The sequence below is a fragment of the Leopardus geoffroyi genome, chromosome B1 (assembly GCF_018350155.1).
Source record: "Leopardus geoffroyi isolate Oge1 chromosome B1, O.geoffroyi_Oge1_pat1.0, whole genome shotgun sequence".
NCBI lineage: Eukaryota > Metazoa > Chordata > Mammalia > Carnivora > Felidae > Leopardus > Leopardus geoffroyi.
This window is the reverse complement of record NC_059327.1, coordinates 81,072,070-81,089,703: the sequence shown is the minus strand read 5'-3', so window position 1 is coordinate 81,089,703 and position 17,634 is coordinate 81,072,070. Positions and strand designations below refer to the sequence as shown.

Sequence of the window (17,634 nt, the reverse complement as noted above, 5' to 3'; positions counted from 1 at the left end):
TCAGCTTGGCAGGGAAAAGAGAGAGGTGGAAAATACAGAAGGGGAGGAAGGGGAGGAGGGGGAATTGGCTGGGGTGAGGCTAGAGGTCTTTCCCTGTGTGTCTCCAGCACCCAACAGTGCTAGGTACTATGTGCAATTCAATAAATGTGTTTTGGATTGTAATGAGAGTAATTGGAAAGGGCTGGGTCAAGAGAGTATCAAAAAGTGAAATGAGTGCTGGAAATGGAAGAAAAAGGTACAGGAAGCTGCCAGCAAGTCCCAAAGGCAGCAGTGTCAGCCCAAGAGTACATGCTTTTCACATAGCACACCAATACATGTGTCAGATGAATGGGTGTGGAGAGATGTGCACGTACTTACATCTTACCTATTTCCAAAATGAATTTGGAGGATCTGATATTTAAAATGCATACAGTATGACTACACCATTAATAAGATACAATGGTAAGCGTTTAAACTATTTACAATGGACACGATCTACAGAGGCAATCTTGTGGGAGGTTTGATGGTGAATTTTAAGAAGCAACGAATTTACTTCAAAAAAATTATATTTGTTTTGAGTTGATAGGGTTAAAGAATAAAAAAGGAAAAGCAAGGCATTTTAACACAGGAAGGAATCTTGGAGATAATCCCCAACTAGCTCAGTTTATATAGATGAGGAAGCTGAACAGAGGTGTGTGCTTATAATCCCTGTGCTAGTTAGTGGCAGTGTTGAGATCAGAGCCAATATCTTCACTTCCAGTTTGGTGACCTACCAAATTGTCTACACATAAATCCACAAAGCAACAACACTTCATGGGGGGGGGGGGGGGAATTCATGGAGGTTTTTATTAACTTACATGCTTTAACTCAAGGTAGGAATTTTTTTTAGTGTTTATTTATTTATTTTGAGAGAGAGAGAGAGTGAGCAGGAGCAGGGGAGGGGCGGAGAGAGAAGGAGAGAGAGAATCCCAAGCAGGCTCCATGCTACCAGCACAGAGCCTGATGGAGGGCTTGATCTCCTGAACTGTGAGATCGTGACCTGAGCGGAAATCAAAAATCAGGAAGCTTAACCAACTGAGCCAGCCGGGTGCCCCTCAAGGAATGAATTTTAAAACAAATGTAACTGTTTCGTAGGCCTTGAAATCAAACTTTCTTTTGGTACATCTTATGTGGCAACTTGCAGAAAATGGAGCTAATGTGCAAGTAGTTTGCAGGTAGTGTCTGCATACTTCCTATATGCACCTTACCATATACATCAAAGGGGTTCAGGATGCCAGGTGACCCTGGGTACGCATGACCTTCATGGCTGTCCCCACTGAGGCCTCCTAACTTACTGCACATCTGAGTAGGATGACCCATCCTCTTTCGTAACAATATACATGGAATTAATATATTTTCATAGGATTTCATGGACATGTCTCTCAAATGCTATTTCAGGGTATAAAAAACTATGTTGGCAATGGATATCACTGGGTTTATCTGTTGTCTTTGACACTGATAATTATTAATGCATATTTTAATGATTGCGAAGTAGTCAATAAAACTAAGAAGTTTTAGACATCTGGATAGACTAGAGGCAGTCTATATTTACATCACTGAGGAAATATAATTGAGGTCAGTGACAGATAGTTCTGAATCTTGATTAAAAAGTGAATTTTCTAAACAAGTTCCTGCCTTGTGATCATTGCCGGATTATGGTTAGAATAGCCATGGTCCTAATGGGAGTAGAGGAAGAGGTTACCTTACACTCTGGCCTTTCTATGCCTTTGCAATAATTTTAATAGCATCACATAAATATGAAAGGAAACAGGATCCAGAAAACCTCTATCTATGGACCCAGGAAATATTCTGAGCCTTCAGTTGTAGGAGACCAGCTTGCTTCTCAGCACATTTAAATTTTACTCCGTGAAATAAGATGTTCTGGAGACCCTCTCTCTGAAACTCTCCTGGTTATTTCTTTTAACTGGGAGCCTGGCATCCTGGGACTCTTGCTGGCCATTTACAAGAAACTTTGTCTTTAAAATAAAAAGCATCTATTTTATTCTGAGAGGCAACAAACAGTAGCTTCAAAGAGAATTGAGTCAATGTGTGACATTTATCTTGAGAGCAAACGGACATAATCTTCTCTCTCCCGTGTCTCTTTTCAGAGGAACAGTGCAGCATGTGCTGGGGCACAGGGTCACATGAAAGAAACCTCCCTCCTCAAGTGTCACGTCTCTCTAGCAGGGGGGAAAGGCTACTGAGCGGTGGACTCTTTAAGGAATGAAATACACCATGACCTGGCAACAACTGAATCCTGTTCAAAAAAGAGGAATAAGGTCAGACCTAAAAGACACATTTTTTTTCCCCCATGGTTTGGACTTCCCTTGACCTAAAGAAGGTCGAAGAAATGCTGGGGTCTAAATTACTCAATACAGGATTGGCTTTTCTAGCACATATCTCTTTGTAACTCTAGAATCAACTTGATGTGCCCTTTTTGCAACATTTTTGGGAAACAGCTTTAAAACGTGAGCCCTGATTGAAATCAGGATGGTGCTGTCGTTATTTTTATGGATTTTTTTTTGTGGGGGTTATTGTTTGGGTATTTAAATTATTGGGCAACAGATAATTTTCTTTCTTTGGTGCAAGAAACCAGCCACACTATTCATTTTGAGTTAAATGAAGATTTCTTTCTAAGCTAAAGGAAAAAAATAATAATGGGAGATGCTTAGAAACATGGGTGACGGCCCTCACCACATTCTCCTAAATGCTTTCTTGGTATGGCCAAGTTACATGTGAATCTAGCCCCGGGTCGCCCTGAAGCCCACACTACAGAGTGTAGAAGGGGTGTGGGACTGGATGGAAAAGACCCATCTTTCTTTCCACTTCTAAGATTAAAAAATCTGTAACGGCAACCAAATCATCTCTCTGTGATATGAAGGTAAATAACAGAATTAAATAGTCTATCCGCTCCTCCTTACCCCATAATCTAGTTAGCATGCCGCGAAGTGATGACATCGCTTTTACTGAGAGGGGCACACAGGCACCCTTCCTCCTGTTTGCAACCCAGGGAGCAAGAAAAAGAACTCAAATTTAGGATGGGCACACCGAACATTTTTCAAGGGACCATTTCAAGAGCCCTCGTGTTTGTCTTCAGAGCAATCTTTCCTCTTGTGTGAGTTTTACAAAATGGGTGATTTTTTCCTACAGTTATTGGTCAATGGAATTGTTTCACCAACTCACGGCTTGTGCACAGAGGCACGTGGAGAACAGGGGACTTGGGTACCAGTCAACCAGGAGGGGGTTGCAGAGACACAATCCAAGAATTTCCTCTCTCTCCTCTCTCAGTTTGGTCATTTTGAACATGCATTGATTAAAAGAGTAAGTGTTTTAGCAATAGAAGAAATCCAGTAATAAGAAAAGAAAAGAAAATGATTGTTTCTAGATCTCCGTGTTAAATTCTGCTGAGAAGCTCGTTGCGATGGTTTCATGAATTAAACGCATTTAAACCATGAAGGGAACCTATCTTTTCCTTTGGGTATGTATCCTACAACCAAACAGGCAGAAAGTCTACCGTGCACTGGAAGTTCATGACCTCTTTCACATCTTTACATGCATCTAAGCCCTGGAGTGAAAAAAATGATACTTCACCACTGTTGCTAGCTAACTCAAGACGTTTTACAATGACAAAGCGGCCACAACGTGCCTTCAGGAGACACAATTTTATCAGTTACCTCTTTCTGAGTCTCCAGTCAACTAACATTTATTATTAATTTTATATAAGCTTTTCTAAGTAACTGAAGTCCATATGAATTTGTAGTGTAAATACCGTAAGTGCATTCATTCAGTAACCAGATACAGAGTATTTATAAAACTACTTTTAAAAAATTTTTGTTAATGTTTATTTATTTTGAGAGAGAGACAGAGTGCAAGTGGGGGAGGGGGTGAGAGAGAGGGAGACACAGAATCGAAGGGAGGGGTGGAGAGAGAGGGAGACACAGATTCCGAAGCAGGCTCCAGCCTCCGAGCCGTCAGCACAGAGCCCGACACGGGGCCTTACAAGCCATGAGATCATGACCTGAGCTGAAGTCGGACACTTAACCGATTGAGCCACCCAGGCGCCCCTATAAAACTACATTTTATATACAGCCATGCCTTTCTTCCTGCTGCTCCCCTAAATGAAACTTCTATAAATGAGGGGTGATTTTCTCCATTGCAAGATTACCCAGCTCCCTTTGCTCTTCTCCTGGTTTCCTAATTTTAGCCATTTCACCAGATGGCAGGTAAAAAGTGAGGAGAAATGAAACTCGGAATGGATAAACATTTCAGGATTTTATGGACCCTTCAGAAACTCTGGAGTGACTGGTTTGGATCACTTAGAGTCATAAAAGTTCCAGGTATCCATTTCCTTAGTTCTATTCTGCTGTTTACACAAGTTTTAAAACAATTAGAATTGGTGCACAGAGCTCACTCAGCAATTTAAATGGAAATTTGTCTGAAGTGCATCAAACCAATGTTAGCAGCGACCATTCAATTATTTGCCATTCATCAATGTGGCTGCAAATAATCAAAGCTGGCTAGACATACACAACAGCAGTGTTTACACTGACGAGGGCACACACAGTCTACTTCCTGTTCCAATCTGACAGGATATCCTCGGGAGACATCTGAAACTCCATACCTCCATCCCGGGACCGTGAATTTACCATACGCACAATTTAAAAACAACCCAGCACAAGATGGGATGCTTCCACCGTGAGAACTCAAGTGACTAACTTTCTCCCTCAGACGAGTCACTTGTGAATGTCAGGGCTCCACAAGACAACGACTTCTCCTTTGGAAACACTGTCCTCCCAAGAAAAACTTATGATTCAAATTTTCCACATGCACATGCTTTCAGAATCTGATTGGATTTGAATTAAAAAAAAAAAAAAGCATCTGCAGGAAATGCTTTGATTATGTCTGAATGACAATATTCTTTAGGGTTCTTCTATGGCAAGAAATTACAGAAGAACAAGGTAAGTGGGAAAGGTTTAAATTCCACACACACACACACACACACACACACAAATAATAAAAATGCTAACATAAAAGTATACAGTGTGATAAATTAGGGCAGAGTAGTTACTGTATACAGAAGTCCATTTGTGATGGGAGGTAGCAGGAGGGTGGGGTCTCCCTTGTCCACTGTATCAAAAGCGGCGGGTTTTTGTGGGTTTTTTTTTTATCCCCCTATGTTCAGTGATGCCATGCACTCCATGACAAAGCTGCTTTGATCTTCTCCCATTAAATATGTCTTGTATGGACCTAGCCTGCACTTGGTAAGAAGAAAAAAAAAAAGATCATTTATATGAAAGGGAGGAGTACTGTACGTCTCCAAGATTATTCATTACCTTTCAAAAATGAAGCTATTTGTGAAGTCTTTGTGTAACACATACATGAAAGAATACTACGCTGCTTGCTTAAGTATTTTCTTGTGCTCCTGCTTTCTTATTCCTGCCTCGGATCAGATGCGGACCCCTTCCGAATAAAGCAATGAAGAAGACATTGCAATTTACGGTCGAAAGAAAGAAAGAAAGAAAGAAAGACAGAAAGAAAGAAGGAAAAGGAAAGAAAGAAAGAAACGTACACGATGATTGAAATAAAAGACCCCATACCTGAGCTGGAGGGTTTAGAAACTCTTCCCTTAGGAACTGGGAGTAACAATAATTCCAAGGACTGTGGTGGTGGTGGCGGAGGCGGTGGAGGCGGTGGCGGGGGTGGCGGGGTTACTTTCTCTTGCTTCTTCTCTGAAGGCGGTGGCGGTAGAGGGTCCTCAGGCACCAGTGATGATTTCTCAGCCAGAAGACTCCCAGCAGCCCTTGCTGCTACCTCTTTCAGAAGGGCCGCCGAGGAGGTCATGGAAGCCAGGGAAAGGAAAGAGCTGGCCGGGGGTGGGTGTTCCTGACCGGGAGTCAAGCTTCTCTCACTGACTTTCTTGGATAAGGCTGCCAGCGTGGAACTGGCAGACTGGGAGCTAAAAGGGGAGGAAAAGGACTCAAATCGCATGGTCTCCTCAGTCCTGGTGAGAGATTTGTCCTGCAGAACGGCATTGGCTGCGGCTTTCAGTTTGAGGATGGCTGAATCCGGAGACAAGCCACAGGTGGTGGTTGAGTTTGACAACCACTTACCTTGATTCCATATAAAACGGTTACTTGGAGCGTATTGGTCATTCTGTTCCTGCTTCTCAGCCAACTTCCTGGCAAGAACACTGAGCTGCTGGGCATGGTGGGACGGTGGGGAAAAGGAGAGATTCGAGCCCACGTTCACTGGGGACTCCACCCTGCCATTGGCCGTGGCGGTGGCATCGAGTTTGAGGGAGCCAGCCTCCAGCAGCCGCCTCAGGTTGCTGCTCAAGGGCTTAGTGGAGCCTGGGGGGTCATCCTCACACAAAGAAGACACGCCAGGGGAGAGGTGATCTTGACACTGCAGTGAGTCTCTCAGGACCTCACCGTCAAGTCCCACCAGCTCCAACGTGTGACTGCTGGGAGTGGCACTTCCCAAGGAGGTGTCAGGGGAAGTGGACTGCTCTTGGATCCGGTCCTCCAGAGACAGCTTATAGTTCTCCTGGACTTCTCCATAGGATGCTTCTGACGGAGTCTCTGAAGAGTTTCCATACCAGTGCTCTCCTTCACTGAGTTCTCCCTCCGCCTCTTCCAGCCTACTAACATCTGGGGGAATTAAGAAGATCAAGTTTACTCCCCAGTGGGCAACAAGCAAGTCTGAAGACATTCAAACGGAGTTGTTGACATGCTTCCTCTTCCCCTCGCCCCAAGAACCACAAGAGAGACAGCAGCAACCTTACCAGAATGTCAGGTGCTGAGTCAGACAGTCTTGGCAGAAGCCTTCTGAGAGAAGGTAAAATACTAAACAGGCAAAGGTAAAAACACACCCACCTACGAAACATATTCATCTTTCTATAATTATTCCAGACAAATTGAAATGGAAAAGAGGGAGAGAGAAAAATGGATCTGGGAGAGAAGTAACTGCATGAAGAGACTGCTATTCTCAGTGGTGGGGGAAATGGAAAGAAACACGTTCCCTTGTTAAAAAAAAAAAAAAAAAAAAAAGAAACCGGCATGATATCTTTAGTGTCGCATCAGAATTAGAGAGGCAGCCTGGCAGGGTGGGAAAATGTTGTCTGTGAGGCACAAGACAGTGGGAAGCCGCTTCCCCACTTTCTGATTCCACGACCTCAGGCAAGTCGCTTAGCTGGTTTGATAGAAGAGGCAACTGACTTTTTTTGAAAAGTTCATCCAACGATGTAAATACTACCTGCCTGTTAGATATTACAACTGCATCCAATTGTTATGAAGCTTAAATCACAATAAGCATGTGACTGTGATTTGCAAACAGGCAAGAACTATATAAAAATCAGATCTCATTCGCAAACACTGCTCACATTACTGATTTCTTAAAGTGACAGCATTTTCCATGTTATGCATGTTACTTCTTTGAGAGTCCTGGATTCCGATTACCAACATGCCTGCCATCTTATCACAGGCGATGATTAAGAATTTGTCTCCTCACTCCACTAAGAGTCTCCTTTAATTATTTTCCGTCCATTAATTTATCTTTCCACCACTACCACACTGACTGCCCACAAAGCACCGCTCCGTTGGGACTCCCAGCCATTCCAAGAGCACCCATGAGCTCTGTCATTGTTCTACCTTTGCTCAAGATATCCCTTCCATCAGGAATGCCTTTCCTCAGAAAACCTATTTATCCTTCGCCTGCCAGCTCAAAATTTTCTTCCTTGTGATTCTCCCCGGAACTCTCAGAATTAATCTCTCCTTTCTCATTCATTCACTTATCCAACAAACAATTGTGGAGTATCTGTGGCATGCCAGGCATTGTTCTAGATTATTCTAGACTGAACCACACTGAACGAAAATCCTGCCTTCGTGGAGCTTCATACCCCAGGAGAGGAAGATAGATGGCACACAAAATGTAAAAACTAGTAAGTCATACAGTAAGCCGGAGGTTGGGAAGTGCTATGGGAAAAGATACAAAGCAGGACAAGGAAGATGGGGGGATAACAGGTAGGAGGGAAGTTGCAATCTTAAATAGGATGGGCATATGGGGCCTCACTGAGGTGGTGACATTTGAGCAAAGACTTGAAAGAAATGAGCAGTTGTTCATTCAGCTCCCTCTGGGAGAGCGTTCCACGCAGAGGGAGTCACTGTAAAGGCCCTGATGTGGAAACACGTGTCCGTGGCCCAGCGAGGAGGCTAGTGTGGGTAGGGTGCGGTGACTAGCGGTCAGAGCAGAAGGAGAGGAAGTCAGAGAAGTAACATCAGAGAAAGAGAGGGAGGGGAGAGAGCGAGGATGGGTGTGTGTTGTGAACCAGTGAGGCTATGCAGACCTGCAGAACACTGTAAACTGTGGAAAGGTCTTTTGCATCTGGTGAAATTGGGAACTACCAGAGGGCTTTGATATGATATGGCTTACATTTTCTTTCTTTTTTTTTTTTTTTTTAAATTTTTTTTTTTCAACGTTTATTTATTTTTTTTGGGACAGAGAGAGACAGAGCATGAACGGGGGAGGGGCAGAGAGAGAGGGAGACACAGAATCGGAAACAGGCTCCAGGCTCTGAGCCATCAGCCCAGAGCCTGACGCGGGGCTCAAACTCACGGACCGCGAGATCGTGACCTGGCTGAAGTCGGACGCTTAACCGACTGCGCCACCCAGGCGCCCCCATTTTCTTTCTTTTTTTAATGTTTTAAATGTTTGTTTATTTTTGAGTGGGGCGGGAAGGGCAGAGAGAGGGAGACACAGAATCTGAAGCAGGCTCCAGGCTCTGAGCTGTCAGCACAGAGCCCGATGCGGGGCTAGAACTTGGGAATGGTGAGATCATGAAGTAGGTTCAAGTCAGACACTTAACTAACTGAGCCACCCAGGCACCCCTGATGTGACTTACATTTCCCAAGGGCTGTTCTGGCTGCTGTGTGGAAAAGAGGCTACAAGACACAGGGTGGAAGCAGGGAGACCAGCCAGGAGGCTGGAACCCAGGTGAGGGATGACAGTAGCTCAGCTCAAGGTGACTGCCAGCGGTGAGAAGCAGCAACGTTCTGTGCATCTTTTGAATGCAGAGCCAACGTTCCCATGTTCTGTTTACACTGATTTGACATCACTCTAAATTATCTACTATAGACTTATCTTCTAAAAAGTAAGCGGTGGTGTTTCTTGAAGGCAGGGATCATGTTCTATCATCCACACATCCCCCACTGTGTCTAACACGATGCCCGGACCCCAGCGGAGTTCAATGAATGTTTAGGAATTGAGCTAAAATTTCCCATTGTGCCAAGTTTTGCTATATGATATGGTGTCTCTTTTCTGAATAGAATTAGTTGAACTAGTAATGCATGAGCTACAAGCTGATACATTGATCTTCCCATGCTATTTAGAGAAGAAATGTCACAAATGACAAATTCTCTTTCACTAAGCTAAAGTTCCATGACTCCTTCCTGAGATTCTTTATTAAATTATCAAGAAAATGTAAAATATCAAATGCATTTGCTGAAAAAAGGCAGATAAAATTGAATTTTCTCTGTTAAAAACAGTCTGGTTCCTTGTGATTTGCCACATTTCCTTCTTCCCACTCCATTTCAACATTTTTCATCTTTGCTGAAACCAGCACGACCCTAAACTACTCATCTCCCCACTGGCTTCTCCAAGAGATGTTTTTTTTTTGTTTTTTTTTTTTACCAAACATCAAGTAGTAGTCAACATCCATTTCAACAAGAGGGCTAATTTTGTGTTCCTTTGGTAAGCCACCTTTCTTGATTTCAGTTTAAAAATCTTATCCTTCAGAAAAATCACATGGGAACGATCCTGTAAATAGTAAGAGAAGTAAAAGAATCACCACAATAAGAACAGTTGAGTATCTCAAAGAATTTCTTCTCTGATCTTTATTGACGCTCACTGAAAGAACGTAGGAAAACAAATGATTCAAAAGTGAGTACTTTCAGATGATATTTTTGTCACACTAGGGTAGCTCCAGATAGTCAAGACTGGTCCAGAACCAATGTGGTGTCAGTTAACAAGGTGCCTGAAAGCAGGGTTTTGAGAACCACAAAAATCCATAACCACATGTCCCGGCTCGTCATTTTACTGAGACTATTAAATATTCTAAGGGAATATCCTGGTGGGATCAAAAGCACATAGCTACCTACTGTTAATGCCAGAACCAAGAACCCAAATCACACAACAACTGGCCCAGTGCTTCTCTGCAAAACCCCAATGCACCGCCCGCCAGATGCCCTCTGAATGGCAACTTCTAGTTGTCAGAAACTGCTGCCCTCCTACTCCTAGTCATCCATGCCTCCACGCTCTAGAAACAGAAATCAGCAAGAGAATTCTCATAGATAAGGATAGTATTCACTCCTTATCTTAGGATAAACCATTCAGAGGTAAGTATCCATTATTCCCATATTCTAATCTCTCCATTCCTTCCAGGCAACTTCTTTGTTGGTGATCAAAAGCTGATTCAACCGCCTCTAGAATTCAGCACTTCTACTGGCAAAGCCCCAAAGGCATAGCTTAATTTCCTACCCCCTCCACACCCTCAGTGAGCAAGACTAGTCCCCCTCCAAATGTGCTGAGGCTGGTGAGTGCATCAAAAACTAAAGCTGTCCTGGGGCGCCTGGGTGGCTCAGTTGACTAAGCATCTGACTTCGGCTTAGGTCATGATCTCACAGTTTGTGAGTTTGAGCCCCACATCGGGCTCTGTGCTGACAGCTCAGAGCCTGAAGCCTGCTTCAAATTCTATGTCTCCCTCTCTCTCTGCTCCTCCCCTGCTCACGCTCGGTCTCTCTCTCCTTCAAAAATAAATAAAAACATTTTTAAAAAATTAAAAAAAAAAACAAAAACAAAAACAAAACTAAAGCTGTCCATTCAGGCTCTAATCCTACCAAGCAGTGATCAGGAGATCCGAACATTCTTGAATGATACAAACAGTTGATATCTACATTTAGAGAAACCTTCCCAACCTTGCCAAAACATAAGCGCCCAACAAGCAAACCAAGCATCTCTTAAACGGACCATTTTACGGCCTCTAAAATAGCTGGATGTTTCTCAACCAACCCATTCCCGGTTCTTTGCGGACGCGACCACCTAGATACACTCTCTTCCTGACTGCAAGAAAACTCGGATATGTAGAGTATTTTTTAACTTGCAATACTCTATTCATCACTTTTCTGAAGATGCTGCTACTAAAATTGAGACTATTCAAGTAATAAATCACCAAATAATTTCAACGCACATAGCCTAGGAGGAGCCAGACCAGAAACCCGAAAAGAAACATTTTTGAAATTATTCTGGCATCACCTGAGGTCAAGCAGAAAGTGGAGGAAGCTTTCAGAGACATGAATGCAAGAGAAGTGGAGACCTGCAGAGGTTGGAGAAAAATCATAAGCGGCTCAAACAAATATACTTTCAGCTCAAAACAGCAGCAACAAGGATTTTCTCCCACAAATATTAATTCTCCTCCCCCTGCTGGGCTGCTCTGTATTTCACATCGGAATTCATCCAGGAGATGTCCTTGAAGGCTGCATCGGTCCAGTTACAGGGAGCTCCCCTTCGGCGGGGTGTGCAGGAGCCCGTAGCACCTTTCACACCACATTATGAGAAAAGATTCTCATTGGAGAAGCTCAAAACAAAGCATTCTGGCAATCTAGGGGATTAACTTGTTGGACACCACAAACTTTACAACAAGCCAGGCTTGACTTTTGACTCTCTTTCACAATTCAAGAAGCCCCTGGGCAGCGAGACAGCTTCATTTTCCTGTCCGTCAGAAGCACAGAATCATGGCACATAATCTCTGAGCACCCCACATGCTGCGGTCCCGGAAACGCTTCCTGAGCACATGGACTGTGGATTTCACAGCTTTCCTAACTAAAGCTCCCAGGGGAAGCCTCTGAACGGCCAATGTAAATAACTTCCTTGTAAATACATTATTTTTAACCTCCAGAATAGGAAGCTATTTCCATTGCTAATTTTACAACAACCTATGTCTCTGACAGCCAGGTTCACACTCATTCCTGTCAATTTTACACAACAGTCTGTTTTTGTGTTTTTCACTTTAAATCATCAACTCAAAAGAATTAAGAATAGAAGTGGTACAATTACGGAACGAAAATATGCTGAATAAATTTTGTTTCCATGTGGTGAATATTTCTCCTTTGGGGAAAACAAAACAAAATTCCACTACCTAACACATTTATTTATAATTCAGTTCTCAAGCAGAAAACCGGTAACTCGATATCTGCAACTCTGGCTGCGTTTTTTTCCAACTCACTTCCTTTTCAGTTTGACAGTTTTAATCAGATGCATTTAATTGGACAAATACTCAACTCAGAAGATCCTCGATCAGAAAGATAGGGAGCGAAAAGAGAAAAAAGAATGCGGGAAAGAGATACCTATTAATTTTGATGCCTTTTGGCTGTGGTTAAAGTAAGCGGAGATGGAGATCTAAAAGCCCTATTTCTTAATCTACCCACAAGTCATCCCACCAGTGGCTCCACATGAATCTAACCAGCAGGTTTTGAAAAGAACAAAGTTTCACCTCTTAGGACTCATGGTGAGTCCTCCCGTAGTCAACACCTTCTTCTTGTGACAACAGGTGTCTTCACCTAGTACCTCCTAACTAACCCTCTGGCTCATTTGCATCTAAAAATCTTCCCAGTGTTCTTCCTTTCCAGCTAGCATACATTTATAGCTAAATATTTACACTTAATTTTTTTAAAAGATTATTTATTTATTCTTGAGAGAGAGAGAGAGAGAGCGAGAGTACGAGAGGGCAGAGAAAGGGAAAGAAAGAATCTCAAGCAGGCTTCGCACAGTCAGCAGCACAGAACCCTACTTGGGGCTTGACGTGGGGTTTGACACGGGGATGGAACTCAGGAACTGTGAGATCATGACCCGAACTGCAATCAAGAATCAGATGCTTAACTAACTGAGCCACCCAGGCACCCCTATACTTAATTCTAAGGTCACACATCTCTATTAGTAATATCACCCTATTAGTAATAATCACTTGCAATTATCTAATTAGACAACCAATTTTTCCATGCAATTTTATACAAAAGTGGTTTGTAAGGTTTAAGGAGCTGTATACAGGAGTTATTAGCAAAACCAATGCTGATGAGTGACTTAATTTAACAAATATTTACTGAGCATTTATTATGTTCGGGGAGCTGTTCTCTGCAACAGAGAGCTTCAAAGACGCAACTGTGTCTTGCCCAACTGCTGCAGTCGACAGGGAGTGAGGGTTACACAAGTATACGAAGCACAAAGCCCGGTGTTATCACAGAGCAACCGAGCAAGGGTTGTTTGTGCATAAATTAATTCCAGTGGTGCACATGGCTTTGGAAATGGACCTTGAAGGAATGAAGATGATCTTAACAGATGACACTGGAAATTCATGTATAGGAGGGTTTGCTAACATTCAGGTGACTAAAACCTAATAATTTTTTTTTTCTGCATTCTTCACATTTTAAAAACTGACCATCTATTGATTTGTGAAAGGGCAGATTTTACCAATTTTCTTACCACACCCACTGGTTTTGAAATCAAACCATTAGATTATAAACGCCTGAGGCAGGGCCACAGGTGAGTCATTTTTGTATTCCTGCTGGATGCCCTGATCCTAGTAGGGGTACCAGGGCACCTGTGGTTGTAGTGACAACCAGGACCGCAAGAAGTGACAGGTGCGATTCCCAGTCCCTTACCCAAACACACAGAGGGGCACAGTGGAGCCGGCATCTGAGAGGAGGGCAGTGCACTATCGGGGCACTCTCTCACTGCTTCTCATCTCTTCTCAGAGGCTAGCCTTGTCCTCTCAGGCCACCTTTCCCTGGAGGCTGCCAACTTGGCCACACAGGTTCTGGGTTTTCCCTCTCAACGACTTACCACCAGAGAAAGGTCTTTCCCCTCTCATCAGCCTGTTGGAGGTCCTATTCCCTTCTCCAGACTTACCACTGAAGCCAGAGGGCGGGGGTTCTACAATTGACTTAATGTGGGTCACAGAAAAAGGAGAGGGAAGAGACACCAGGAAGACAAAAATGATGACCCCTATAATGTTTAATAAAGGTTTAGTATGCTGCACATCAGGCTGTTATGAACCAATTTTATGATTTTAAGCATAAAACATATCCTCATGTAGGCCAGTTTTACCTGCCAATTTTTACACTGTCCCTTTGTAGCCTACACGCCTTAGCACATGCCCCACACCAGGTGTGCCCGGCACTGAGGGAGCACTCTGGGGTTCAGGGTTCCGAGGCCACAGTGCGAGTGAAACGCACGGGCCGGCAATCGGCCCCGGGGGACAAAGCCTCAGAGATCACGGTTATCAAAACACCGATGCCCAGGGTACCCAACCGCTGTCAGCATGGCCAGGGAGAAAATTTAAGAACTGCTAGTTATTTAAAACGGCCAGGGTGGAGAAGACGACCAGACTCCTGTCACCAGTCCAGCTGGGGAAGAGGTGCTGCCAGGGCACTGGGAAATGGGAGGAAGTCTGGAAAGGATAAGAGTCGGCAGACTGAGATGGCACGGAGAGGCCCTCTGGGTCAAGACGAACATTGTGCACACAGGAGTGGTTTTATTTTTTTTTATTTTTTTTTCAACGTTTATTTATTTTTTTGGGGACAGAGAGAGACAGAGCATGAACGGGGGAGGGGCAGAGAGAGAGGGAGACACAGAATCGGAAACAGGCTCCAGGCTCTGAGCCATCAGCCCAGAGCCCGACGCGGGGCTCGAACTCACGGACCGCGAGATCGTGACCTGGCTGAAGTCGGACGCTTAACCGACTGCGCCACCCAGGCGCCCCACACAGGAGTGGTTTTAAATTATAGTTGCAGATGTCCATGAGTAAAACAAAGGTAACACAAAGAAACGCACCGCTCTTTATCTGCAAAGGGAGCTGCAAACGGTAGGGGAGCTGCTTTCGGGATTTTCATATAAAGGTGCCAGACCTTCCGGTGACCATCAAACTGCCCGTCACAACATGAATGGCAACCCCTCCCTAAGATGGCTTAGACCAAAACCCCCGCAGCCTGCCTTGATGCTTCCCTTTCTCTCAAGTCCTCATCGAACTCATTTGTAGATTCCACTGGTCCCACCTTCCATATACATCCCAAATCTTGCCACTTTTTACCACGTCTTCCATTCCCACCCTGGTATACAACACTGCCGTCCTTGGCCTGGACTGTGGCAGTAGTCTTCCAGCTGGTCTCCTCACTTCCGATTCTTGCCCCGCTGTGCTCAGCCAGCAGCCGGAGTAAGCTTTTAAAAATATATGTCACACTCCGTTACCCCCATCCTAGAGCCTTCAAAATGGCTTCTCATGTTTCTCGGAATAAAATCCAAAACCCTTCCCTTGCCCTCAGGGCCTCCATAATCCGTATCCTTCAGACCTCATCCCCTACTACTCTGCCTTGCTAATAAATAATAAACAAAGAGCAAAATTCCCCCCAAATAGCCACACAGCTGACTCCTTTACTTCCTCGGGTCTCCCCTCAAAGCATCACTGTTTATTAGAAGAGAAGGTCCATGAGAGAGAGGACTTCGTTTTCTTTGCTATGTGCTCAGCACTTAGAATGGCACGGAGCAGGTGTTCAGCTATTGTCTGTCAAATGTATGAATGAGAAAGAGGATGCGCTTAGCAATCAGAAAGGCAGCACTTATCAGTACTGGAAATGAGAACAATTTTCAAAATTACAAATGATAATCCTGTTTTTCTGATGTGAGTCAAACATGAAATAGGGAAAAGAGACTGTTTTGCAAACTTTTCCACCAGTCTCCCTAGTGGCCAAGAAACGAGCACAGCATCCCAAGGTAACTCGGGGCCGCAGCTGAAGCCCCCTCCAGAAAGTCCCAGATTTCTTGGACTCCTTGCTTAACATTTCAAGGGAATTCCACATTCTACTCTGTCCTAGAGCTGTACTTGTTCTTACTAAATACTGCAGGGCTGTGCTTCACAAACCACCAAGGAACATCGATTCTCTGTGTTCCCAGCTGCTCTGGAGAAGCAAGGATGTATGAAAAGTATCTAGCACAGTGTCAAGAGCTCAGTAAAGGGCGGCTATCATTGTTACGATCATTACCGTCGCAAAATAGACAGTACTAATCCTATTACCCGCACTTCAGACAGAAAAGCTAAATCACAGAGGGTAACTTTCTCAGACTGCACAATGGATCTGTAGGAGACGAAGAACTATAACTCTATTTGCCAATTTTGAATTTGTTGTCTGAATTACTTTAGAGATGGTAAAGCCTTGGAGATTTAGTCCATATGGGTAGTCTCTAGGCAGAGGCCTAGAAAGGGCCAGTGATTAGTCTGTGGTCCCATACTTGATTTGCTAACATAGACAGGACTTGAGCTCAGATGTCTCACTCCAAAGGCCAGTGCTCTACTAAATCACGGCATAATCATCATTAAGTGAATGAATGATTCACTTAATGATTAAGTGAATGAATGTTCTAGAACAAGACCTGGAACACGGCAGCCTCCCAACAAACAGTTGTTGAATGAATGAACAATCATGCATAAAACACTAAAAATATACCGGGTACTTTATTAGATGCTTCAGTATTCATCAGCAAATTCTTCCCATGATTTCATGTGGTAGACTATAGTCTCTTCATTTTACAGACCAGGAAACCAAGGCTCCAAAGGTTAATGGCTTACCCAATATACCCACTTAGTGGGTGACAAAGCAAGGTTCAAACCCAAACCTTCAGGAAATCTAATAGAGTGTGATGTGAGTTGTTTGACAAAAAGTAATTTTTCAGGTAAGCAAAAAGTACAGTAACTTCAAGTAATCAATATTTTAAGTTTCATTTTTTTTTTAATTTTTTAAAGTAGGGGTATTTCTATTTATTTACTTATTTTTAAGTTTATTTTCGAGAGAGAGAGAACAAACAAAGGAGGGGCAGAGACAGTGGGAGACAGAGACAGAATCCCAAGCAGAAGCAGGCTCCACACTGTCAGCACAGAGCTTGATATGGGCTCAAACTCACGAACTGTGAGATCATGATCTGAGCCACAATGAAGAGTCAGACGCTTAACCAATGGAGCCACCCAAGCACCCCTTTATTTACTTACTTTAATTAATTATTAATTTTTTGTTTAGAGAAAGCGCACAAGTAGGGGAAGGGGGCAGAGCGAGAAAGAGAGAATTTCAACCAGGCTCCATGCTCAGGGTGGACCCCTACAAATGATAGGATTGTCATTTGTAATTCTGAAAATTGTTCTCATTTCCAGTACTGATTAAGTGCTGCCTTTCTGATTGTTAAGCGCATTCTTCTTTCTCGTTCATACATTTGACAACCCTGGGGTCATGACCTGAGCCAAAATCCAGAGTCAGATACTCAGCCAACTGAGCCACCCAGGCACTCCTGCATTTTAAGTTTTATTTTGATGGGATTTCAAAAGCATACACACTCAGACACGAGTTCCTTCTTTCTCAATTTGTGGCTTTTTGTCTCCCATCCAGCTTAATAAAACTGTGCAAACTAAGGATGAAAACCTGGTGTCATGGGTTGAATTGTGTCCCCCACCCAAAGATGTTGGAGTCCAACCCCCAATACCTGTGAATGTGACCTTATTTGGAAATAGGGTCTTCGCAGATGAAC

General features: G+C 43.6%; 1 protein-coding gene across 11 annotated transcripts in view; it reads right to left on the bottom strand.

Moving 5' to 3' along the window:
• Window positions 1-17,634, bottom strand: part of ZNF827 (zinc finger protein 827) — a 176,062-nt gene that overhangs the window by 137,462 nt on the left and 20,966 nt on the right. For all 11 annotated transcript variants that reach the window (XR_006709489.1, XR_006709490.1, XR_006709491.1 and 8 more), the window contains exon 2: window positions 5,616-6,668. Coding sequence is in view for 8 of the 11 variants with exons in the window: in XM_045466484.1 (XP_045322440.1) it covers window positions 5,616-6,668 (1,053 nt within the window). In the remaining 3 variants the exon portion in view is untranslated. The remainder of the gene's footprint in view (window positions 1-5,615; window positions 6,669-17,634) is intronic.